The sequence below is a fragment of the Chiloscyllium plagiosum genome, chromosome 19, assembly GCF_004010195.1.
Source record: "Chiloscyllium plagiosum isolate BGI_BamShark_2017 chromosome 19, ASM401019v2, whole genome shotgun sequence".
NCBI lineage: Eukaryota > Metazoa > Chordata > Chondrichthyes > Orectolobiformes > Hemiscylliidae > Chiloscyllium > Chiloscyllium plagiosum.
In genome coordinates, this window is record NC_057728.1 from 54,387,132 (window position 1) to 54,413,959 (window position 26,828).

General features: G+C 43.7%; 1 protein-coding gene and 1 long non-coding RNA gene across 3 annotated transcripts in view; both read left to right on the forward strand.

The window, feature by feature from the left end:
• The first annotated feature begins 296 nt into the window (after positions 1 to 296).
• LOC122559827 (dual specificity protein phosphatase 6-like) lies at positions 297 to 11,071 on the forward strand. 2 transcript variants are annotated; one of them, XM_043709919.1, is made up of 3 exons: positions 298 to 1,039; positions 7,155 to 7,589; positions 9,573 to 11,071. In XM_043709919.1, the coding sequence occupies exons 1-3, from the start codon at positions 640 to 642 to the stop codon at positions 9,881 to 9,883; spliced, it is 1,146 nt and encodes a 381-aa protein (XP_043565854.1). In that variant the 5' UTR covers positions 298 to 639; the 3' UTR covers positions 9,884 to 11,071. The 2 variants fall into 2 exon arrangements, with proteins under 2 accessions (XP_043565855.1, XP_043565854.1); XM_043709920.1 differs by lacking the exon at positions 7,155 to 7,589 and having other exon boundaries at positions 297 to 1,039.
• An 8,755-nt stretch (positions 11,072 to 19,826) lies between these two features.
• LOC122559829 overlaps positions 19,827 to 26,828 on the forward strand; it is a 33,107-nt gene continuing 26,105 nt past the window's right edge. The window contains exon 1 of the long non-coding RNA XR_006314567.1: positions 19,827 to 19,903. This is a non-coding gene — a long non-coding RNA (uncharacterized LOC122559829). The remainder of the gene's footprint in view (positions 19,904 to 26,828) is intronic.

Sequence of the window (26,828 nt, forward strand, 5' to 3'; positions counted from 1 at the left end):
CTCGTGTGTGAGCAGAGTGGAAATTCCTGCTTCCAATTGCAAAGGAGGGGGTTTAGACACAGCAGCTCTCTCTCTCTCTCCTTTGTGAATGGCACTTCTAAACCTCATTTGCATACACACCAGCCCCAGGTCGTCGCCCGGGCAACGACTGTGACGTCATGCGAAGGAATCCGGGAGCCGATTGGCTGCGCGGGGCCGAATGTATCCATTTGTGGGGATGCTGTGTTTCTATTGGACAGAGGGGTTGAGCCCTGCTTTGTTACAGAGCAAGCGGCGCGGCGCCTCCCAGGGTCATTGAGAAAAAAAAACAAGAGAGACGTCCTGTTATCATTCAGCAATCCGGGGCTAGTCGCACACAGACTGATTGCAGATTCCTCTCTGAGGGAATTGACTTTTTTTTTGTGAAACCCACTCTCTCTTCCCTTCCAGCCGTTCAGAGCACTTTTGCAAAGCAAAACCGTTTGCATTTTGAAAGACATCCCCCCCCCCATTTATTTTCTTTAGTTGTTGGTGCAAGCGTTCCCATTGATTCACGCACAAGAGAGAGCATTTCTCGTGGCTGGCTGTTCTGGTTTCTCTCTCCGAGGGGGTTAGGTTTTGTTTTGACCTGATGCTCGGTCAGTAAAAGGTGTTGCCCCCATGTTAGAGAAATTTCCTTGCGCCCCGTTCGACTCGGAAATGGCGTTCTGCAAGGCGACGGGCTGGCTGCACGACCAGCTGGAGAGAGGCAACGACCGGCTATTGCTGGTGGACTGCCGAGCCCATGAGCTGTACGACTCGTCGCACATCGAGGCGGCCATCAACGTCGCCATCCCCGGGCTGATGCTGCGGCGCCTGAGGAAGGGCAACTTCCCGGTCAAGTCGCTCATCTCCAACAACGAGGACAAGGAGCGCTTCGCCCGGCGCTGCAACACAGACATCATCCTGCTGTATGACCAGAGCACTTTGGAGTGGAACGAGAACCTCAATGCGACCTCGGTGCTGGGCTTGCTGCTCAGAAAGTTAAAGGATGAGGGCTGCAAAGTGTTCTGCTTGGAAGGTGAGAGGCACCTGTTTCACAACGGCAACCTGTGTTTTCATTTTGTTTTAAAAGAAAGCAGAGAGATGATTATTTGAAAACGCTGTGATTGAAACTCTGCTGCAGGTCAGGGAGGGATGGAGGAACTCCCCCCCACTGGTCCAGTGTGTTCAGGTCCAGTTCAAATCCTCTACTTCCACCCCGCTTCTCCCCCACCCCCGCCGGTTAGATTTAAAAGTGTGAAGGGAACAGGCTTTATTGGGACGTGCAGAGAAACTGGAAGGGTAGCGAGCTGTAATAACCAGGAGTCGATGCTTTACATCATAATTCTGAAACATGTTCTAAATGAAGAAGGGAATGATTTGCAGGATGTTGCGGAAGAGTTAGTGTGAGTGAACGGGGGCAAGAGGGAGTGTGTGAGAGTGAATGAATAGGAGAGTGAGTGAGGGAATGAATAGGAGAGAGTGTGAGGGAATGGATAGGAGAGAGTGTGAGGGAATGAATAGGAGTGAGTGTGAGGGAATGGATAGGAGAGAGTGTGAGGGAATGAATAGGAGTGACTGAGTGAGGGAATGAAGGAGAGAGTGTGAGGGAATGAATAGGAGTGAGTGTGAGGGAATGGATAGGAGAGAGTGTGAGGGAATGAATAGGAGTGAGTGTGAGGGAATGGATAGGAGAGAGTGTGAGGGAATGAATAGGAGTGAGTGTGAGGGAATGGATAGGAGAGAGTGTGAGGGAATGAATAGGAGTGAGTGTGAGGGAATGGATAGGAGAGAGTGTGAGGGAATGAATAGGAGTGAGTGTGAGGGAATGGATAGGAGAGAGTGTGAGGGAATGAATAGGAGTGAGTGTGAGGGAATGGATAGGAGAGAGTGTGAGGGAATGAATAGGAGTGAGTGTGAGGGAATGGATAGGAGAGAGTGTGAGGGAATGAATAGGAGTGAGTGTGAGGGAATGGATAGGAGAGAGTGTGAGGGAATGAATAGGAGTGAGTGTGAGGGAATGGATAGGAGAGAGTGTGAGGGAATGAATAGGAGTGAGTGTGAGGGAATGGATAGGAGAGAGTGTGAGGGAATGAATAGGAGTGAGTGTGAGGGAATGGATAGGAGAGAGTGTGAGGGAATGAATAGGAGTGAGTGTGAGGGAATGGATAGGAGAGAGTGTGAGGGAATGAATAGGAGTGAGTGTGAGGGAATGGATAGGAGAGAGTGTGAGGGAATGAATAGGAGTGAGTGTGAGGGAATGGATAGGAGAGAGTGTGAGGGAATGAATAGGAGTGAGTGTGAGGGAATGGATAGGAGAGAGTGTGAGGGAATGAATAGGAGTGAGTGTGAGGGAATGGATAGGAGAGAGTGTGAGGGAATGAATAGGAGTGAGTGTGAGGGAATGGATAGGAGAGAGTGTGAGGGAATGAATAGGAGTGAGTGTGAGGGAATGGATAGGAGAGAGTGTGAGGGAATGAATAGGAGTGAGTGTGAGGGAATGGATAGGAGAGAGTGTGAGGGAATGAATAGGAGTGAGTGTGAGGGAATGGATAGGAGAGAGTGTGAGGGAATGAATAGGAGTGAGTGTGAGGGAATGGATAGGAGAGAGTGTGAGGGAATGAATAGGAGTGAGTGTGAGGGAATGGATAGGAGAGAGTGTGAGGGAATGAATAGGAGTGAGTGTGAGGGAATGGATAGGAGAGAGTGTGAGGGAATGAATAGGAGTGAGTGTGAGGGAATGGATAGGAGAGAGTGTGAGGGAATGAATAGGAGTGAGTGTGAGGGAATGGATAGGAGAGAGTGTGAGGGAATGAATAGGAGTGAGTGTGAGGGAATGGATAGGAGAGAGTGTGAGGGAATGAATAGGAGTGAGTGTGAGGGAATGGATAGGAGAGAGTGTGAGGGAATGAATAGGAGTGAGTGTGAGGGAATGGATAGGAGAGAGTGTGAGGGAATGAATAGGAGTGAGTGTGAGGGAATGGATAGGAGAGAGTGTGAGGGAATGAATAGGAGTGAGTGTGAGGGAATGGATAGGAGAGAGTGTGAGGGAATGAATAGGAGTGAGTGTGAGGGAATGGATAGGAGAGAGTGTGAGGGAATGAATAGGAGTGAGTGTGAGGGAATGGATAGGAGAGAGTGTGAGGGAATGAATAGGAGTGAGTGTGAGGGAATGGATAGGAGAGAGTGTGAGGGAATGAATAGGAGTGAGTGTGAGGGAATGGATAGGAGAGAGTGTGAGGGAATGAATAGGAGTGAGTGTGAGGGAATGGATAGGAGAGAGTGTGAGGGAATGAATAGGAGTGAGTGTGAGGGAATGGATAGGAGAGAGTGTGAGGGAATGAATAGGAGTGAGTGTGAGGGAATGGATAGGAGAGAGTGTGAGGGAATGAATAGGAGTGAGTGTGAGGGAATGGATAGGAGAGAGTGTGAGGGAATGAATAGGAGTGAGTGTGAGGGAATGGATAGGAGAGAGTGTGAGGGAATGAATAGGAGTGAGTGTGAGGGAATGGATAGGAGAGAGTGTGAGGGAATGAATAGGAGTGAGTGTGAGGGAATGGATAGGAGAGAGTGTGAGGGAATGAATAGGAGTGAGTGTGAGGGAATGGATAGGAGAGAGTGTGAGGGAATGAATAGGAGTGAGTGTGAGGGAATGGATAGGAGAGAGTGTGAGGGAATGAATAGGAGTGAGTGTGAGGGAATGGATAGGAGAGAGTGTGAGGGAATGAATAGGAGTGAGTGTGAGGGAATGGATAGGAGAGAGTGTGAGGGAATGAATAGGAGTGAGTGTGAGGGAATGGATAGGAGAGAGTGTGAGGGAATGAATAGGAGTGAGTGTGAGGGAATGGATAGGAGAGAGTGTGAGGGAATGAATAGGAGTGAGTGTGAGGGAATGGATAGGAGAGAGTGTGAGGGAATGAATAGGAGTGAGTGTGAGGGAATGGATAGGAGAGAGTGTGAGGGAATGAATAGGAGTGAGTGTGAGGGAATGGATAGGAGAGAGTGTGAGGGAATGAATAGGAGTGAGTGTGAGGGAATGGATAGGAGAGAGTGTGAGGGAATGAATAGGAGTGAGTGTGAGGGAATGGATAGGAGAGAGTGTGAGGGAATGAATAGGAGTGAGTGTGAGGGAATGGATAGGAGAGAGTGTGAGGGAATGAATAGGAGTGAGTGTGAGGGAATGGATAGGAGAGAGTGTGAGGGAATGAATAGGAGTGAGTGTGAGGGAATGGATAGGAGAGAGTGTGAGGGAATGAATAGGAGTGAGTGTGAGGGAATGGATAGGAGAGAGTGTGAGGGAATGAATAGGAGTGAGTGTGAGGGAATGGATAGGAGAGAGTGTGAGGGAATGAATAGGAGTGAGTGTGAGGGAATGGATAGGAGAGAGTGTGAGGGAATGAATAGGAGTGAGTGTGAGGGAATGGATAGGAGAGAGTGTGAGGGAATGAATAGGAGTGAGTGTGAGGGAATGGATAGGAGAGAGTGTGAGGGAATGAATAGGAGTGAGTGTGAGGGAATGGATAGGAGAGAGTGTGAGGGAATGAATAGGAGTGAGTGTGAGGGAATGGATAGGAGAGAGTGTGAGGGAATGAATAGGAGTGAGTGTGAGGGAATGGATAGGAGAGAGTGTGAGGGAATGAATAGGAGTGAGTGTGAGGGAATGGATAGGAGAGAGTGTGAGGGAATGAATAGGAGTGAGTGTGAGGGAATGGATAGGAGAGAGTGTGAGGGAATGAATAGGAGTGAGTGTGAGGGAATGGATAGGAGAGAGTGTGAGGGAATGAATAGGAGTGAGTGTGAGGGAATGGATAGGAGAGAGTGTGAGGGAATGAATAGGAGTGAGTGTGAGGGAATGGATAGGAGAGAGTGTGAGGGAATGAATAGGAGTGAGTGTGAGGGAATGGATAGGAGAGAGTGTGAGGGAATGAATAGGAGTGAGTGTGAGGGAATGGATAGGAGAGAGTGTGAGGGAATGAATAGGAGTGAGTGTGAGGGAATGGATAGGAGAGAGTGTGAGGGAATGAATAGGAGTGAGTGTGAGGGAATGGATAGGAGAGAGTGTGAGGGAATGAATAGGAGTGAGTGTGAGGGAATGGATAGGAGAGAGTGTGAGGGAATGAATAGGAGTGAGTGTGAGGGAATGGATAGGAGAGAGTGTGAGGGAATGAATAGGAGTGAGTGTGAGGGAATGGATAGGAGAGAGTGTGAGGGAATGAATAGGAGTGAGTGTGAGGGAATGGATAGGAGAGAGTGTGAGGGAATGAATAGGAGTGAGTGTGAGGGAATGGATAGGAGAGAGTGTGAGGGAATGAATAGGAGTGAGTGTGAGGGAATGGATAGGAGAGAGTGTGAGGGAATGAATAGGAGTGAGTGTGAGGGAATGGATAGGAGAGAGTGTGAGGGAATGAATAGGAGTGAGTGTGAGGGAATGGATAGGAGAGAGTGTGAGGGAATGAATAGGAGTGAGTGTGAGGGAATGGATAGGAGAGAGTGTGAGGGAATGAATAGGAGTGAGTGTGAGGGAATGGATAGGAGAGAGTGTGAGGGAATGAATAGGAGTGAGTGTGAGGGAATGGATAGGAGAGAGTGTGAGGGAATGAATAGGAGTGAGTGTGAGGGAATGGATAGGAGAGAGTGTGAGGGAATGAATAGGAGTGAGTGTGAGGGAATGGATAGGAGAGAGTGTGAGGGAATGAATAGGAGTGAGTGTGAGGGAATGGATAGGAGAGAGTGTGAGGGAATGAATAGGAGTGAGTGTGAGGGAATGGATAGGAGAGAGTGTGAGGGAATGAATAGGAGTGAGTGTGAGGGAATGGATAGGAGAGAGTGTGAGGGAATGAATAGGAGTGAGTGTGAGGGAATGGATAGGAGAGAGTGTGAGGGAATGAATAGGAGTGAGTGTGAGGGAATGGATAGGAGAGAGTGTGAGGGAATGAATAGGAGTGAGTGTGAGGGAATGGATAGGAGAGAGTGTGAGGGAATGAATAGGAGTGAGTGTGAGGGAATGGATAGGAGAGAGTGTGAGGGAATGAATAGGAGTGAGTGTGAGGGAATGGATAGGAGAGAGTGTGAGGGAATGAATAGGAGTGAGTGTGAGGGAATGGATAGGAGAGAGTGTGAGGGAATGAATAGGAGTGAGTGTGAGGGAATGGATAGGAGAGAGTGTGAGGGAATGAATAGGAGTGAGTGTGAGGGAATGGATAGGAGAGAGTGTGAGGGAATGAATAGGAGTGAGTGTGAGGGAATGGATAGGAGAGAGTGTGAGGGAATGAATAGGAGTGAGTGTGAGGGAATGGATAGGAGAGAGTGTGAGGGAATGAATAGGAGTGAGTGTGAGGGAATGGATAGGAGAGAGTGTGAGGGAATGAATAGGAGTGAGTGTGAGGGAATGGATAGGAGAGAGTGTGAGGGAATGAATAGGAGTGAGTGTGAGGGAATGGATAGGAGAGAGTGTGAGGGAATGAATAGGAGTGAGTGTGAGGGAATGGATAGGAGAGAGTGTGAGGGAATGAATAGGAGTGAGTGTGAGGGAATGGATAGGAGAGAGTGTGAGGGAATGAATAGGAGTGAGTGTGAGGGAATGGATAGGAGAGAGTGTGAGGGAATGAATAGGAGTGAGTGTGAGGGAATGGATAGGAGAGAGTGTGAGGGAATGAATAGGAGTGAGTGTGAGGGAATGGATAGGAGAGAGTGTGAGGGAATGAATAGGAGTGAGTGTGAGGGAATGGATAGGAGAGAGTGTGAGGGAATGAATAGGAGTGAGTGTGAGGGAATGGATAGGAGAGAGTGTGAGGGAATGAATAGGAGTGAGTGTGAGGGAATGGATAGGAGAGAGTGTGAGGGAATGAATAGGAGTGAGTGTGAGGGAATGGATAGGAGAGAGTGTGAGGGAATGAATAGGAGTGAGTGTGAGGGAATGGATAGGAGAGAGTGTAGAGGGGGTGTGAGCGAATGGGGTGAGAGGGGTGTGAGTGAGTGAGCGAATGGGGGGGGCGGGGAGAGATGGGAGTGAGAGTGACTGATGCAGGAGAGAGTGTGAGGATGAAATGAGTCTAGTCGCTCTCCCTTGTGTCTGCACTGTTCTGATTTTTTCCAGATAGATGAAACTAAAGTGGCTGTATTTTTCTTTTTGTTGTCCTCTCCTGTGTTCCCAGGCGGATTCAGTAAGTTCCAGGCGGAATACCCGACGCACTGTGAGAGTAACCTGGACAGCTCATGTGGGAGTTCCTCACCCACCGTGCCAGTGCTGGGTCTTGGGGGTCTCCGCATCAGCTCAGACTCATCCTCAGACATCGAGTCTGAGCCGGACTCTGGCAGCGCAACTGAGTGTGACAGCAGCCCCCTGTCCAACAACCAGCAGCCCTCGTTCCCTGTCGAGATCTTGCCCCATCTGTACCTGGGCTGCGCTAAAGACTCCACCAACTTGGATGTTCTGGAGGAGCATGGCATCAAGTATATCTTAAACGTGACTCCCAACCTGCCAAACCTCTTCGAGAATGTCGGCGAGTTCAAATATAAGCAAATCCCCATTTCCGATCACTGGAGTCAAAACCTCTCTCAATTCTTCCCCGAAGCCATTGCATTCATAGGTAGGCAAAGTCTCCCAACGTCACATAAAAATTTTCACCCTTTCTGATTTTGTTTTGTTTTGAAGGCTTTATTTCAGGAAAGGCAGATAGTTCTCATGTTGAATTCAGTCATCACCAAGTGAACAAGCCTGTGCAGCAAGATTGTGGGGAGGGCTATTTAAACCCTATGGCAGAAGGATCAGGAATGAGCTAAAATGAAAGAGACTGCAGATTAAGTCAATGGTCTAAGTGTCAGTTTGGACACACTCCTTCACTAAGAGTGAAGTGAACTGAGGACGGATTTCTTTTTCTCTGAAAGTATAACATTGCCCAAGTTTCAGGGTCCATTAAAAAATGAGCTTTTCCCTTTCAATTCAGCTATTAAGTTACATTTACCACATAAGACTTGAGGCTGTGTCAATGTGTATATTCAAGACTGAGATAACAGATATTTAGAATCCATAACAGATTTGAGGGTGTGGGAACGGGGGGGGGGGGGGGGGGGGAGCAGACAAGTGGAGTTGAGGATTATCCAATCAGCCATGACATCATTGAATGGTCTCTTATGTCTTCTAGCCTTGTTTCAAGGTCCTGGTCATTATGTGATAGTGCTAATGGCACTGGACTTGTCTTCCACAAGCTCAGCCCTTGTGCTGTGGGTGAAATTTTAACTCAAATTACTTAATAATTCTGTGCTTGAAAACTAACTTCGCTGAAGGAGGCCATAAAAATATCATCAGTTGTCCTAAATTTCCACCCTGATCGCTAATCTTTAGGGAAGGAAATCTGCCATCTTGTCCCAGTCTGATGACTCCCAAAGACCTGCTCCCACAGCGGTGTGGTTTGGATTTTTAACTGCTCTCTGAGGTGCCCTAGCAAGCCACTGCATTGTAGCGATCAGGGACGGGCAACAAATTCTGGCTTTGGCAGCAATGTCTAAATCCCTTAAAATAATCTTTACAAACATCATTTGCAAAGAAAAGGGACATCAGGAAACCTTGTAACGGATTTTGTGAAGGGTGCAGCACATCCGTTTGTGTTGGTACTGAAAGCTTTAAATGTTCCCAGCCCAGCTCCTTGCTTTCTGGGAGTCTGTGTTTGTTTCCTTTCGAGTGACGCCGTTTAAATATTGGGCTTTTATGTTAAATTGAACGCTGGTGGAAAGGTTTCCAGTCTGAGAAATTAAAACAGGTTTTAAAAGAATCCCCAGCAGGTTTATGTACAGACTTCTGGGTTTAACCAGAACTAATGCAATTACAATCCTTGAGACACGGTCTGCAGTCTGGAGCTGATTTGAGCCGGGGCGGAAGGAATTTCGGCTGGGAGCCACAGAGAAGCTAATCTAAAGGCATTGTAATGCATTTCCTCCTACAAAGGAAAGCATTTTCAGGCAATGTTGACATCCTGTTCCTGTTAATGGGCCTTGTCCCCTGTGACTTTCCTCTTGCTTTTGAAACGCCTGAATGCTCCTATTGTGAAGGGAAGCACAACAGTTGGGAGAATAATTTAATAGACTTCACAGCCTGTAATTCTCTACATAGGAGACATTCACTATATCGTGCAAAATTTCTATTGAAACATTCATACAACAGACATCAATCCAGAGATGAATGCACTCCTCTGTCAGCACTGACCACATACAGACACAGCAGGCTTCCCAGTTACACAAAAGTTGCAGGGTAACCTTTTACAGGCCTCCCAGCATTTACAAAACATTCCTTAAAAAGTCGAACCTCCAGTTTTCTGCAAATCAGTTTTCTTTCCCCTGCCCTACCCAGTACTCTGCAAATCAGTTTTATTGCCCCCGCAGACACCCTACGTTCACAAGTGTAATTGGGAGAATTACTGGAGACCCCATGAATATAAGAGGAAGAGCAGATTTATTCAGGGCTGGGGGGGGAATGCAAATGAGGCAGAGTTTTGTGTCAAACAGAAAAATGTGTCACTAACTAACTTTGTTTCTCTGCAATTGACCATTTCTATTTTCATTTGAATATTTTCCAGACGAGGCCCGTAATCAGAGCTGTGGGGTACTGGTGCACTGTTTGGCTGGGATCAGTCGATCAGTCACAGTAACTGTGGCCTACCTGATGCAGAAGTTGAACCTGTCCATGAATGATGCCTACGACATTGTGAAGATGAAGAAGTCGAACATCTCCCCCAACTTCAACTTCATGGGGCAGCTGCTGGACTTTGAGCGGACCCTGGGCCTCAGCAGCCCCTGTGATAACCGGCTGCCCTCACAGCCTCTCTACTTCACCACCACACCCACAAACCAGAATATGTTCCAACTCGACCCACTCCAGTCCACTTGACTGCTCAACCCAGCACCCAGTGAGTAAAGGCTCAGAAGAATTTTAAAGGTCAAATCACTGACATGTAAAGGGGCTCGAGATGGGTATGAAAAAGAAGCAGCTGATTTCACTGAAGGCAACTTGACTCTTTTGTTCAAGCAGCTGTTTTGAAGTGGGGAGACCCTGACCCTTTGACTTTGAGACCACTGATGGTTCACAAAGTTAGTTGGAAAAGTACAGTGGCTGAAAGCTTCACAGTCTGAAGAGGGGACAAAGAGAGAAGTCAGGCGAAATACTTGCACTCTCTTGAATAATCCCCTTTTTTTGTTGAGTACTGTTGGTAGCCAGACATTTGTCTTCAGTGAAGACTTTGTTTTTTCCAGCTTGTTAGGAGAGTGGGGGAGAAAAAAAGATGTTTTGAGAGTTCTGGAATTGGCCACAATTATATTTCTGTACTCCAGATTCAACAGAGTACTTTACAGCATGATTTCTGTATATATTGTCTGTGTACAGGTCCAGTGTCACAAATTGTACATCAACCAAGATTGTATTATTTGGGTGGATTGCTGTAAGGAAAGTAGCTTCCTGTAGGTACTTGAGATTGAATTCAGTGCATCTCCTTCCTCGCAAATGCTAATGACAGGAAATGTACAATTACTATGTAAATTAATATTGTTTTTAACTGATCCTTTGGACAGTATATGCCAAAAAAAGGTTGTGTTTGACTTGCTTTGATATGATGCTTTATCTATGTATGAGTGCAATTTGAAGCTAGCTTATCATTTATGTCCTCTTGTTTCCCTCAATTTTCAGCTGAGCTCCTTGTTCATGTGTATACAGTGCTTGTGATTTCTTGCTAATGGATGAGTAGACTGTTATTTGAAAACGGGACTGGCAAATTTCTTTGCGTTAATTTTTATAATGGACAATGCGTATCTCATACAGTGCATTACCTCTGTGCAGACTCTTCAGGGAAGTTAATCATGAATGCAATAGTTTTTTTTCTATAAGTCTGTATTTAAAACTGGAAGCTGAAACTGTATGTATACACTGCACTTGCTGTCACTCAGTAGCCAGTTGAGAAATCGTCCCCAATTCATTGTTACCGACAACTTAATGTGGGATGGGGGATTTTATTATAAGAATGATTGATTGATTGTATAAAACTAAGTTATTAATAAATAACTATTTTGTCTATATAGAATCTTACACAAACTTTCAGTCTCACTTGATTATCCTTATTCCAGTGTTAAAATGTTTCTTGATGGGTTTTGTGGTTACAAAATAATAGAACCAAGCATTCGAAGCAAACTTGAGAATGACTTTAAATGAAAACACACTAGTAAATGACAACTCGTGTTTATTTCATAAGGTACATCCTGCCTGCTTAACCACTAGGTTTGAGGAAGTAACAATCAAAAGTACACATTAGAGAGCTCTTATAATGCAGGGCATTTAGACTTCAAGCACAAAAGCCTGTTTCAAACAAATTTGAGGAAGTGGATCTTTATTTTTAAATGAGGAATTGAAATAAAAAAGGAACTACTGTTAGATGAGTTATGTCAAGCTGGGAAGATACAGCGAGTGCAGAATGCAGGTCCAGTGTTTTTATGCTGAGGCTCTGCAGTTTTTAATCCGTATCAATGACCTGAGTACAGAATGCAAGTTGCTACGAATTGTAGACCTTCATCGGAGGAGTGTAACACAGAAGGAGGCCATTTGATGCACCGAGTTTGCTCTAGCTCTTTCAAAAAGAAATCTCCGCTTGCTCTTTTTCATTGTAGCCTGCAATTTCTTTTTTGTTGTTTTCTTTCTGCTTCATCTATTTATTCAATTCCTTTTAAAAGGATACTATGGAACCTGTAGCTGGCATCATGTGAAGCAAATCAATCTGAATCCTAACTACTCAGTAAATTTTTAAAAATTCTTGTCATTTCTTGTTCCTTTACAATCACTTTACATTTGTGCCCTACGATAAGTAAGACTTCAGCCATTAGAAATTGTTTTTCCATTGATTTCTCAAATATCTCCTTAAACTTCTTTGCTATGAGGCTCAGAGCTCAGCTTCCCAGTCTCCCCACATAACTAATCCCCAATTTAATATATTTCTCTTTTTGTTTTTAAATTACTGTATCCCTAAAGCCTTCACATTCTCCCTAAAGTGAGGTGCTCCAAATTAGACCATGGTCCAAAATAGCGACAAACCAGTGCTTCTTAAAAACTAGATATAACTTCCTGGTTTTGTGCCAATGTTTTTAAAGCCCAGAATCTGATATACTTTGCTAACTTGTCATGCCATCTTCAAAGATTTGTGCACAAATAATATACCAGACTCTGTGTTCTTTCAGCTCCCCACCTTTTATAAAATGCCTCTCCCCCCCCCCCCATGTAAGCATCAGATAGTTTGATAGATAAACCGAGCAGAAAGTACAAATAAGATTGTAAATATTGGAAGGTAAAATGGAATCTATCCATCTGAGTGGTGTCAGAACAGATCTGGGTGTGAAAATGGATGCATATGTTCAACCTGTCTGGTCATAAGGTGCAATCAGTGTAACATTTGAGAGTTATTACCGGGTCAATACAAGAACGGCCTAAAGCTGCACAGTGTGTTGGCCAATGCACGTCTTTGAACACTGCATTATGTTCTGGACATGAAGGGTCAAACAGAAGTTGCAAATTCTGGAACTGATGTGGAGCAGGACACAAAGCGAATGGCTACTGTAAGCTGATTTATGAGAAAAGATTTAAAAAAAATTGCTGACTCTTCAAGCCACAGTGAAAGCAAATTAGGAATACATTAGAGGTGCATAAGATGCTAAGTGAAACAGAGAAGGTTAAACCTTAACACCAACTTAAACGCAAAATGAATCTTTGAAAATCTACAGCTCTGAACAAGTTTTTAGTCATCTGTCCTAATATCGGTGTTTGTGTCAAATATCTGATTACACTCTTGTGAAGATCCTTCAGTTTGTTTACCACCGGTAAAGGTGCAACAGAAATACAAGCTGTTGCCATTAATCCATGACTGCAAGACATAGTTACAAACCAATAAATGGCCATTTCAGGTTCAATGTCAGAACGCATTTCAAACAAAAATAACCAATACCTGGAATAGATGCAGCAAAACTGGAATCGTTCTGAGGCCATTAGCTAGGGTAGCACGGTGGCTCAATGGTTAGCACTATTACCTCACGATGCCAGGGACCCGGGTTTGATTCCAGCCTTGGGTGAAGTCTGTGTAGAGTTTGCACGTTCTCCCCATGTCTGTGTGGGTTTCCTCCAGGTGCTCCGATTTCCTCCCACAATCCAAAGATGTGCAGGTTAGGTGAATTGGTCATGCTAAATTGCCCATTGTGTTCAGGGGTGTGTAGGCTAGGTGCATCAGTCAGGGAAAGTGTTTTTTGCTGTTGTATTGCTATAGTCTTACCAGACCATAGCGGCTGCTCTCTCATTAGAGAAAAGTGACTGACAGTGATTTAACCTGAGGGCCACCAGACCTCGGGCAAGGGACGAGGTTGAGAAGGAGAGTCCTTCATGGTAACCTCAAACCAGTGATGGGAATTGAACCCATGCTGTTGGTATCACACTGCCCTGTAAACCAGCGATCCAGCCAACTGAGCTGAACCAATTCCCTCAGAAAACGTACAGCAATAGGGTAGGAGATGGGTCTGGGTGGGTTACTCTTCGGAAGGTTGGTGTGAACTTGTTGGACTCAATGGCCTTTTTCCACACTGTAGGGATTTGATGATGTCCTGAATCCAGAATGTTTATGGAGGATGAGATGGATAGGTCAAATAGCTTCCTTCAGTTGTACACTGTGCTCTCTGAGTTTGTACACACAGCAAACCTCCCTGAGCCACTGGAGGGGAAGAATCTAATCAGTTGTCTGTAAAGTTTGATGGCATTGCCATTGCTCCCTCATCCTGGGGTTATTATTGACCAGAAACTGAACCAAAAGTAGCATAGTGGCTCAGAATTCTCTTAACGAATAACCTACCTCCTGTCTCCCCAAGTGCCCACTATCTAAATGGCACAAGTCAGAGTATGATAGAATAATATCCGCTCACTGAGATAAGTGCAGCTCCAATAGCACTTGAGCTTGACACCAAGCCAAAACAGCCCCATTGGTTGGCACCCAATCCAGTGCCATATTGTTTGACCCAATCCACCCCATTCAACATTCACTCTGTCACCAATACATAATGGCAGCATTGTGTACCATCTTCACAATGCATTGTAGCAACTCACCAAAGCTCTTTGAAAGCACCTTTTAAAGCTGTTACCTCTACCTTGAAGTAGATACATGGGAACACCACGTCCTGCAGGTTACTCTCCAAGCCATTCACCATCCTGACTTGGAAATATATCACCGTCCCTTCAGGGTCAATATCCTGGACCTCCCTCCCAAACAGCATTGTGGGTCTACCTACAGCACACGGACTGCAGCTGTTTGAGAAGACAGCTCATCGCAACCTCCAAAGGCAATTAGGGATGAGCAATAATTGTTGGCCTTTTAAATTGATTTAAATATTAGAATGTAAAAATAAATTATTTTAGCTTTGTATCAGCAAATGACAGCCTTAATGACAACAATGACTGCCCTGGGCATTTCAGCGGCGTCAACAAAATACAAATTTCTTCATAACAGTCTTATGGAGAGCTCTCATTCCTGATGTGGAGAAACTGCTCTTTGAGCCTTGTTCTGCAATGCGAAGGTATTTCAAACACTTTGAGAAGAGTTTCATTTGGTGATTTACACATCTTTTTAATGCTCTCCATCACATCCATTACACTGAAGTTGAATTCCCTTTTTCTGCTTTGGAAAGAAATCTAGGGGACATCATAGACCCTAAGGTCACTGATTTGTTTACAAAGTCAACATTGTAAAGTCAGCCCCTGTTCCCCACATAATTGTTAAGACATCATGTAGGCACACATTTTCTCACAGATGAAAGCAGCAAGTTCAATAGATAGCCACAATCCACTCTACCCCATCATATAACGAGTGTAAACAAAGACAGGTCTTAACACTTAAGTATCTGCAACCAATAGATACATTTTCCTCTTTTTAATCAAAAGAGTGATAATCGAAAGTTAAGATCTTGTTCCATGACAGCTTTGTTGCAATTTTTTAAATTATTTTGAATGGACATCTGCCAGAGACAAATGGTGGGAATTATAAAAGTATTAAGAGGGTATATTACAAATTGCAGCCTGCTTAGTTTAAGGAAAAAAAACTTCCACAGTAATTGTGTAACAGCTTAGACTTACACTTCAGTGCAATAAGGGAGTGCCGCATTGTCAGAGGTGCCCTGTTTCAAATGAGGTATTCAACCAAGTCCTCTGTCTATGCAAGTAGGTATACAGCCATTTCAGCACAATATTTTCAAGGAGAGGAAATTATCCCATTGTCCTTGCCAAGTTTTATCCTTCAAGTAGCAACACCAAAACAAGTATCCTGCCCATTTATCAATATTGCTGATTGTTCAATGTTCCAGAGCACAAAGAAACTATCATGTTTGTCTACATCGTTTGAAAACAAGGAATCCTGAGGATGTAAAAAAGCACCATATAAATGTCAGTTCTTAAATTTTTGGTTAAAAATAAGTGTCTTGTTAATTAATTTATACATTTATACCTGGAAAGCAGCGATTTCTCCACTTAAAGTTTTGTGCGTGTACCCACACAGCATAGAATGCTTCAGAATAGTGGTTCACCACACCTTCTCAAGGATACTTGGGGATGGGAAAGAGATACTGACTTAGCTTGAGACTCTTGAACAAACATAAAATGTCTCCTCAAACGAATGTGCTTGTTTATATCCTAGTAGGACGTAATTAAGGAAGAAATTCTTAAGCTTTTCACAAATTTGGCATGTCACAAAGTGTTTTTATAACCAACTAAATACTTTGAAGTGTGGTCATTGTTGTGACACCAGAACCTCTGAGCTGCCAACTTCCTGTGCTGGGCCCTTTGTGCATTTTGTGGACTTCACCTGACGAAGGAACAACCTCTGAAAGTGCGTGATTTTAAGTAAACCTGTTGGACTATATAACCTGGTATCGTATGACTTCTGACATTGTCCACCCCAGTCCAACACCAGCACCTCCCCATCAATTTGTGGAGTGGCTCATACAATGTTGCTCACCTCCAAGGACTGTACCTCCACAATCTAAGTGATGGATTAATCGCAATAAACTTAGCCAATAAGGACGCTAATGCTAGGCTTCATGGAGTTTCATTGGCTAGATAATATAAAAATACAGGTGAAAGTGAGGACTGCTGATACTGGAGATCAGAGTCAAGATTAGAGTGGTGCTGGAAAAGCACAGCAGGTCAGGCAGCATCCAAGAAGCAGGAAAATCGACGTTTCAGGCAAAAGCCCTTCATCAGGAATGATGAAGGGCTTTTGCCTGAAACTTTGATTTTCCTGCTCCTCAGTTGCTGCCTGACCTGCTGTGCTTTTCCAGCACCACTCTAATCTTGAATATAAAAGCACAGGCAACACCAGAGCCAATTTACCCACAGTAAACTCCCACAACAGCAAATGTGTTTCTTTCACCGTTGGTTGAGGAAAAAAATAAAGGCCTAAGCCATGGAGGCATAACAACAGCTATCACTATGACAACTGAGTTCAAGTAAGTCATTTAATATTTATGCTTTGTAGAGAAAACAAAACGTGTATCATAATTTGTGAATTGCAACTGCACTCCAGATTATTAAAACCCCATTATTTTCTTCTGATGCCTCTTTTGAAAGAACAAAATCAGAAAGACTGCACTAATATAGCATTTTTCACCATCTGAGGAGATCCCAAAGTGCATCCAATTAAGTACTTTTCATGTCCACCCACTATTATAATAAGCAGCCAAATTCTAACCAGCAAATTCCCATATATGGCAATGTCATAATGACCAGGCATGTTGATTGCAAGATAAATGTTGATCAGGGCATTTATTCTTTGACAGGATATGGAGGTTATTTTTGTATATCCCTAATTTCCCTTCAACTGAGTGACTTTCTTAGGCCTTCATTTAGGGCAGTTAGAAGTCAATCATATTTGGGTTTTGTGTCTCGCATTGACCAGACCAGGCAAGGAAGGCAGATTTCCTTCCAAAAGAGAACCAGATGGGTTTTCAACAATCAATTTGTTTCATGGTCACCATTGCTGAGACTGGTTTCTAATTCCAGATCTTGTTAATTAATTAAACTGAGACAATGTGCCATGTTGGGATTTGAACCATGTTCCCAGAGGAACAAATTCCGCTTCAAATACAGCGGAATTACTTCCCTGCTTTTCTTTTAGGTCAATGTTTCCTCTGACAAGGCAGATTCAATTTAACACCAAATCTGAAAGATGGCACCTTCAACGGTCATGATTTAGAGATGCCAGTGTTGGACTGGGGTGGTGGTTGACCACCACCTGACGAAGGAACAGCGCTCCAAAAACTAGTGTGCTTCCAATTAAACCTGTTGGATTATAACCTGGTTTTGTGTGATTTTTAATCTTCAACAGTGCACTCCTTACAGCGAACACAATGGCGGTCTTCTGTTGCTGTAGGTAATGTCCTTGCCTCTGAGCCAGAAGCTCTGGGTTTGAGTCCCACCCCAAGACCAAGTGGTCAAGGAAGGTGCATTTCTAATGTAGTCAATCATTCCTATTGCAGATGATAAAAGAGTGGGAGAGTCTTCTGGACAGACAGACCTTGACAGGCCAGAACATTCCTAGTGAAGGACACGGACGTCAGTACGTGCTTAGTCTGTCCGTGAGAAGAAGAAATGTCAAGTGCAGAAATAGAAAGCTAACTGAAAATATCTAAGTTTAGGTAGAAAAGGATGGATGAAGCTCATCTGGCGCATGAGCCGTTTGGTTTAAGTGCTCCGTGAATTCTGTGTATTGCATAATCCCATGTAAACCTGAGCTCATCTGAATCGCTGCTGATTGTATCATAACTTGCACCCAAGTTCGAACTTTGGTGAACCACATCAAATCCTTTAATCAGGCAATATTTCAATTTTCAAATTCTTCCCCTTGTTTTAAAATTGCTAATGATGGAAGTGTCATCTGCTACCTCAGCCTTAATTGATGGGAATCCCTTCCTAAATCACTCTGTCTCATTAACTAGCATTCCCCGTTAGGTTTGTAAAGCACATCTTATCTCTGTGACCTTTAGTTACCAGCCCGAAATTATTTCTTCAACATTCACACATGGGTTGTGGGCATCGCTGGCTAGGCCGGTGCTTATTGCCCAACCTCTACTAGTTCTGGAGAAGGTAATGGTGAGCCAGCTTCTTAAACTGCTACCATCCTCATAGTATAAGGACATCCAAAGTGTGTTCAGGCAGGAGTTCCAGGATTTTGAGCCTGTGATACATTTCCAAGTCAGGATAGTAAATAGATTAGATTACCTACAGTGTGAAAACAGGCCCTTTGGCCCAATAAGTCCACACCAACCCTCCAAAGAATAACCCACCCAGACCCATTTCCATCGAACTAATGTACCTAACACAATGGGCAATTTAGAACAGCCAATTCACCTTACCAGCACATCTTTAGACTGTGGGAGGAAACCAGAAGGAAACCCATACAGACACAGGGAGAATGTGCAAACTCCACACAGTCAGCTGAAATTGAACCTGGGTCCCTGGTGCTGTGAGACAGCAGTGTTAACCACTGAGCCACCCCGAGCTTGGAGCTGAACAGGAAGGGGCTGGTGTTCCCATGTATCTGCTGCCCTTGTCCTTCTGGATGGGTTTGGAAGGTGCTGATGGACGAGACTTGATGAGTTGTCCTCAGATTTCTCGACGTGGCTCGATGTCAAATTTTGTTCCCAAGAAGTGCTTGGAGGCATTTTGCACTGAGAAGGCGCTATAGAAATGCAAGTCATTATTGTTGCGAAAGCGAAGTTTTTGTTCGCACCTTGGTGGGTGGCAAATGTTGAAAACCAGAACAGCTGAAAGAAAAAGAGAGAGAGAAAGCTTGACCATTCCTGGGCTTTCAACACAACACACAGCTGTGAAGCTAATCCAAGTGTCTTCCCCACCCCGCGGGCAATCTCCAACTGTCCCAGGTCAGCCTGAAAGGACAACTGTTTTTTTTCCAGAAAACCTTGCAGCATAACCGGGAGGTGGGAATTGCATCTGTGAGGGGGCGGGCTGCAAAAAAAAAATGTAGGAACAGTTTGTAACTAAACCTGACCTGCACTAATCTTAACTCTCAACAGCTTCCGTTCCTGCTCTGTGCCAACTGCTGGAGATTTTGTGCGGGGGGGGGGGGGAGACTAACGTGATTTCCTGGCCAGCTGCAGATGAAGCGCTTTTGATTTCATTTTATAAGCCTCCCCCCCCCCACCCCATGCTATTGATGATTGATTTTAGCTTTATTCTTCTCCCTCCAATGCTGCCCCTTGAAATTGAACCTCCACCTCTTCGTTCAGTTTCACTCCAGCCTCTGCTCGTCCTTCCCCAGTTTCCTTCTCGTTTTTATCAAACTTTAACAATTCTGGCTCAGAGTCACCGGCCCCATTATCGCTCAGCGGAAACTCTGGATAGTAAAGTGGGTCTGAATTTGCGGTTACGTTTGTGAGGAACGCTTGAAGGGGAGATGGGATGGGGCGAGGAAATAACGCCACAGAAAAAGACAAAAAGTACTGAACCCCTCCCCCCACCCACTAGTCTTGCATATTTCACATTTGCACTTTAAAGACAGTCACTCCAACCTCCAGACAGCAAGAGCCAGTTGTGATACTCAGTTACGGATGTTAAACAAAACCACTCATTGACCTGAGGTTTTAAGCGTGCAAGTGTTTACTATTTCTCGCTCCCTGACCTCAGCAGTTTGGATGTAGCAATTAATTTCCTCACTGCCTCCCCCCAGAATAGACAGCCCAGTGTTTTACACACTTGCACGCAGTTCCTCGTTTGAATAGTGACAGAATATTCATTGCAACTGCGGTACTGAGGGAGCACTGCATTATCCCAGGTGCCGGCTTTCAGATGACACATTACAACCGAAGGCCCACCTACCTGCCTGGTCTGGTGAGTGTAAAATATCCCATCATCCAAGTAGGACAGGGGAACTAACTCTAGTGTCCAGGCCAATATTTACCATTCAAGCAGCATCACAAAAATAGATCATCTAGTCATTACAAAATTGCTGTCTGTGGGATTGTTACTCTGTGTATTCTGACTGTTTCAAACGTTACAACATGGACTACATTTCAAAAGAAAGCGCTTGATAGACTTCCTACAGGGAGGAAAGAGACCATTCAGCCTATCAAGCCTGTTGCTGTGAGGCAGTAGTGTTAACCACTGATCCACTATGCCACTTTGTTGACTGTGAAGTTATAGAGTCATAGAGATGTACAGCTTGGAAACAGGTCGAGTCCCATTTTGCCATATCCCTCTAAACCCTCCCTATTCATCATATACCCATCCAGACATCTTTTAAATGTTGTAATTGTACCAGCCTCCACCACTTCCTCAAACAACACATTCCATACACGTACCACCCTCTGCATGGCAAAGTTTCCCCCGAGGTCCATTTTAAATTCTTCCCCTCTCACCCTAAACCTATGCCCTTTAGTTCTGGGCTCCCCTTCCCAGGGAAAAGGCTATTCACCCTATCCATGCCTCTCATAATTTTATAAACCTTGTGATATGTCATGAGCATGAAACATGCTGGATAAATGCAAGTTCTTCTGTCCTTTACTGTGTGGTAATCCTCCAATTCTTAAAAGAAAGAAATTTACAGTGAACAACAGTAGAAAGAACTGCATTTACATAGCACCTTTCACAGTCTCAGGCCACCTCAAGTCGTTTACATGTAAGGTAGAAAAGATAGTGACGTGCTCACAGTTGCTGAGGAAGTATAAGTGCTTGTCTGATTCACGTGGCTAGGTAGATTTTTTTTTACCTATTTCCCTAAAATTTCCAGTTTGATTGAAGTAAATATGCTTTATTAATCATTCAATGACAAAAGCTGGCTGTGACACGTATAACACTTTTGACTGGATTTTGGTGGTCAAATTACTCTGCTTCAACCACACCCAGGGGAGATGTTGAAGTTGTGTTTACAACACCTCCCAGCATTGTGAAAGCTAAAGTACAGAGAGAAAGACTTGCTTTATTCAATGCTTGGTCACAGCCTCAGGATATCATTATGCAGCCATTGAAGCACTTTTGAAATGTTAGAAGGTTGAATACGGTACCCAGCTACATGTTTGCACACAGCAAGGTCCTGTCAACAGTTAAATAATATGGAAGTGAGTAAATCAGCTGTTTTAATGTTAGTGGTTGAGAGATAGCTATTGGCTATCTTATGCTCTTCATTCAAGTCACCCCTCGCTCTCCTAATGTCCAGTGAGAACAAGCTCAGTCTGTTGATGCCTGACCTGCTGTGATCTCCAGAATTTTTTGTTTACAGCTCAGTCTGCTCTCTCTTTCCCCATAAGACACGCACTCATTCCGGGTATCAATCTAGAAAACCTCTTTTGAATCACTTCCAGTGTATTTGCATCTTTCCTAAATAAGGAGATCAAAACTGTTCAGTCTTTGAGAAGTGGTCTCACTAGTGCACATTATTCCTTCAAAGAACAAAAATAAATTGGTCAAAGATGATTTTCTTTCACGAAATCATGTTGATTCTTCCACATTACCTTGCGTTTTTCAAATACCCAACTATAACTTCTTCAGAGATCGATTCTAATCTCTTCCCACAAACAGACATCAAGCTAACTGACTTTTCATTTCCTGTTGTCTGTCTCTCACCCTTTTTGAACAGAGAGGCTTTATTTGCTACTTGGCTGTCTAAAGGTCCTTTCCAAAATCTAGGGAATTATGAAAAATTAATAGCAATGCAGTAGCAATTATGTTTAAGACTCTAAGATAACGTGCATCTGAACCTGGTGATTTGTCAGCCCAACAGCTCCCTGTTAGCTCAGTACCACTTCCCTGGAGATTGTAATTTTGCCACGTTCAATGAATTATAGAATCATAGCATCCCTACAGTGTGGACACAGGCCATTTGGCCCAACAAGTCCACACCGACGCTCCGAAGAGTATCCTACCCAGTCCTATTCCCCTACCCTATTATTCTACATTTCCCCTGACTAATGCCCCTAACTTACACATCCCTGAAAACTATGGGGCAATTTAGCTTGGCCAATTCACCTAACTTGCATGTCTTTGGACTTTGGGAGGAAACTGGAGCACCCAGAGGAATCCCATGCAGACACACATTTCTTCTCTTCCTTCCTCCTCCTAATTTACAACTCTGATCAGAATATTCTTCTTTCCTATGCAGTGATCCTTTATCATTCCATCGCTTTGTGCTTTAGTTAATAGTCTCTTATGTGAAATCTTACTAAATTTGTTCAACGTTTTTTAATGGGATGTGGGCATTACAAAGCCAGGTCAACACTTGTTGCCTGCTGCTAATTGCCTCTTGAGAAGATGGCAATAAGTCATTGTCTTGGCCTGCTACAGTCCATTGGGTCCTCTAGTGCTGCAACCCCTAGAAGAGGGCTTCCAAGATTTTGACCCAGTGACAGTGGTGGAATGGGTGAAGTGATTTCCAAATCTGGATGCTGTCTGGTTTGGGAATGAACATGGAAGTAGTGGTGTTCCTCTGTATCTGCTGCTACTGCTGGGACTAAAGAGCTCTCTGAAATGGGATCTTAGCTCGAGTGAGGAGCAGAATTCCAGTCTTCGGCCAATTCATGATCTTGGAGTGGAGGAATGGGTGACATTCAGGGAAACCAGGCTTCTGAAGAGTCCAAATCTTATGTTTCCACCCTCAAACTAGATCAAAGTTATGGGTCATAAAAATAACATGGTGACAGATGAACCCAATTGAGAATTCAGGAGAAAATTCTCTAACCAGAGAGAAGTTAAAATGTGGAGTTCCCTCCCACAGGGACTACAAGGTTAAGTCAAATTGTGTCAGTACCTTTAAATAGAAATTAAACAAGTCCATTAAGGAGAAAAGAATAGAAGGACAGGTTGATAGGATGAAATAAGGAGGTTGGGTGAAGACTTGCATGGTACATAAATACCAGCATAAGCCAATTGGGTTGATTGGCCTATGTCTTACCTTTGGGTTTTATTTAATAAATTGCAATTTTGTGACTGAAAGACAGCAATGCTAACCACTGAACCACAGGGGAGGAGATAAATAGCAGTACCATCAGGTAATCCATCACATTGTATTTTGTCTAAGCTTGTTGTGTGCAAATTGGTTGTCACGATTCCCACATTGTCTACACCTCATAATGCTCCATTGCCGATAAAGCATTTTGGAATACCTGGAGTTCAAGGCAACTGCTGTACAAGTGCACAGCTTTCTTTCTATCAGCTCCAAGTCATTCACAGTCCCAACTTGAAGAGGTTGTTATTTCCTCGTCATGTCGGAGGCAACATCTAGCCATTCTTTCCTTAAGGGAACTGATACAGAAACAAGACCAAAAACCTTTTCCATTCCACTTATATAGGCAGTAGGCCCTATCTTGACCACATTGTGTGAGTTAAGAAAATGCTACAATTATAATCGACTCAATTTATCGGCATTTTTGATCAGTTACTTTGTACTCTCTGATTGTACTAATATCATTGCAATTACTCTGCCTGAATAGCCATAAATTTCAAAGGAGATTTAGTCCATTTGTTGTGAAAATAAATCATTTTGATCACCAAATGGATGAAACCCCGGATAACATTGTAAGAAGCAAATGTTGAAAATAAGGAAACACTTGCTATACATGTAGGGTTAAAATAGGCCTATTGAATAATCAGCTATCACAATAAGTCATTTAATCAAAATGATTACAAGGACTAGTTGAAACAGGTAGTTTTCAAAGTAATGATTTAACTTACGTCTTTTTAGAAATGTTTTATTTTTTTCTTTAAGCTTCACAACAGGTGATCCTAATTTGATAATCCACTTGCTGCATAGTGTCGAGTGTAAGTTCATGTTTTGTGATGCACAGTTCAGGACTAAAGGCCGCAATTATGTAAGAAGTTGTCTTTTGATCAACCAGATAATCTTAACACTTGACACACCGTTAAAAAGAATCAAAGTGGACGTTCCATCTATATTTGCTTAGCACATCTCCTGTAGATGTGAGGTTGGCCAGGCTCATTTTCTCTGCTGTCTTGAGTAATTTTCATGCAGTGTGTGTGTAGTTGCCATAAGGATTGAGCAGTATTAGATATGCACTTGTCTCTGCAGTAGCCCCTTGTCTTTAAACCAGGTAAAGGTAGGCTAAAGGCCCCTGATTAACCCAAGCCAAAACTCCAGGGCAAGGCTTCCCAAAGTGGGAGGCAAAAATGGCGAAAGGGAGGACTGCAAATGCTGGTGATCAGAGTCGAAAGTGTGGTGCTGGAAAAGCACAGCAGGTCAGGCAGCATCCGAGAGCAGGAAAATCTGATTCCTGATGAAGGGCTTTTGCCCGAAACGTTGGTTTTCCTGCTCCTTGGATGCTGCCTGACCTGCTATGCTTTTCCAGCACCACTCTAATCTTGATTCTCTTCCCAAAGTGGGAGTCAGGATTTCAAATAGTCCCAAAGTTTGAGCTTGCAGGCTCAGAGGTAGAAATAGCTACCATGCAATTCTGTTACACCCAGCCCCCTCCTCACCTCACCACCTCCAGCTCATCCACTCTCCTACCCCCTCCCCACAACATACACATACACCCTCACTCTCACAAGCCTTCGGTGCTTTGCCCGCGCCTGTCATCGGTTGAGTCCAATTCATTGAATGTTTTCAAGAAGGAGTTAGACATAGTTCTGAGGGCTAAAGAAATTCAAAGGTCTGGGGACAAAGTGCGAACAGGATGTTGAGTTGGAGGAACAGCCACAATCAGATCAAATGGTAGAGTAGTCCTGAAGGCCGAATGATGTATTGTGTTTCTATGCATGCAGATTCAGGTCCTTGAGATTGCTGTGCTCCAAAATGTCAAAGAGATGTCTGATCAGGTCAATGATTATTTTTCAGAAAAGGTATTTATTTTAAGAAAGATTAGGATTTATTACTCTTTTAAAGAAAGATAAATATGTGTTATTTACTGAAAGCAGCAGAATTGTTTCATTAGGTTGCACTATGATGTTCAGTGCCTCCTTTTGAATATTGATGCATTGGCATTCAGAAAATGCAGGATGCCAATTCCTATCACTACTGGCCTTGTTACTTGGCATGACTGATTCAGGTTAAGAAGAAACCATTCCCACCATTACTTGTCTTTTTTTTAATAAATATTTTTATTGAAAACCTTTTTATATCTTTTACGAAACATTTATAAAAAAGAAAAAGAATAACATCTTCAAAACAGAAGAAAAGGCAGTACAAAAAAGGCCATAACACACTACCATTGTTAATAAACAACCTACTATTCGACCAAAGCAAACACATCTACTTTACTTAAACTAAACTACAAACATATTAAATAAATACTAACTTAAACTAAATTCAAATAACTTAAATTAAATAATATCTCACAACTTTATTCTATCTGACTCATCACACCTCCACTGAGGCTCCCATCCCTTGGAGCACCATCTACAGTACCCATATTCTCTTTCCCCCAGTCTCCTCCTCCTGGGGCTCCACAGGCACCCATACTGATTCCCATGGTTATACCACGGCCTTGATTAGTATTGCCGATAAGTCATCATCAATGTAATTTATAAAGGGCTGCCACGCCTTGTAGAACTGTTCCGTTTTGTGGTGCACCATATTTGTGAGGTAGTCTTGGGGGAGATGTTCCATCACCAGCTTATGCCACCCCATTAGACCTAATGGTTTTTCTGGCATCCAATTCACCAGAATGTTCTTCCTCACACAGTGGGTGAGAATATTACACAACCTCTTCCCATATTCCCCCATAGAGGGCAAATTTAGCAATCCCAAAACAAGAAATACCGGATCCACGGTAATTTCAATCCCCAGGATAACCTTTAGCTCCCTTACCTTAGCATTCCAGTACCTCTGGATCTTACAACAGGACTAGTAACAGTGTGTAAGAGTGCCTATACTAATTTTACATTTGGGACACCCTGATGATACTCCTCTCTTGAACTTACCTAGCCTCTCTGGCGCCATATGAGCCTTGTGTAAGATCTTCAATTGCATGGCCTGCGCTCTGTTACATACTGAGATTTTCCTTACATTCCCCCAGATGTCATAAGACCATAAGACATAGGAGCGGAAGTAAGGCCATTCGGCCCATCGAGTCCACTCCGCCATTTAATCATGGCTGATGGGCATTTCAACTCCACTTACCCGCATTCTCCCCGTAGCCCTTAATTCCTTGTGACATCAAGAATTTGTCAATCTCTGCCTTGAAGACATTTAGCGTCCCAGCCTCCACTGCACTCTGTGGCAATGAATTCCACAGGCCCACCCCTCTCTGGCTGAAGAAATGTATGCCCGAAACGTCGATTCTCCTGTTCCTTGGATGCTGCCTGACCTGCTGCGCTTTTCCAGCAACACATTTTTAGCTCTTGAGATAAATGACAACATTGCATTTGCTTTCTTAATCACGGATTCAATGTGCATGTTTACCTTTAGAGAATCCTCGACTAGCATTTCCAGATCCCTTTGTACTTTGGCTTTATGAATTTTCTCACCGTTTAGAAAGTAGTCCATGCCTGTATTCTTTTTTCCAAAGTGCAAGACCTCGCATTTGCTCACATTGAACTTCATCAGCCATTTCCTGGACCACTCTCCCAAACTGTCTAGGTCCTTCTGCAGCCTCCCCACTTCCTCAGTACTACCTGCCTGTCCACCTAACTTCGTATCATTGGCAAGCTTCATTAGAATGCCCCCAGTCTTTTCATCCAGATCATTAATATATAACATACCTCCGGTGAAATATCCATTCCTACTCTTTTTGATTACCACTTCATTTGAAAGCAGTGAACTTATTGTAAAGCTCTATATCATCTTGTTTAGCCCTGAATCAAGGAC

What these genes read in the sequence shown, in the direction of transcription:
- LOC122559827 (XM_043709919.1), top strand. Translation starts at nt 640, where the DNA reads ATGTTAGAGAAATTTCCTTGCGCCCCGTTCGACTCGGAAATGGCGTTC. An exon ending in CAAAGTGTTCTGCTTGGAAG is followed by an intron (nt 1,040 to 7,154) that starts GTGAGAGGCACC and finishes CTGTGTTCCCAG; the next exon opens with GCGGATTCAGTAAGTTCCAG. An exon ending in CGAAGCCATTGCATTCATAG is followed by an intron (nt 7,590 to 9,572) that starts GTAGGCAAAGTC and finishes AATATTTTCCAG; the next exon opens with ACGAGGCCCGTAATCAGAGC.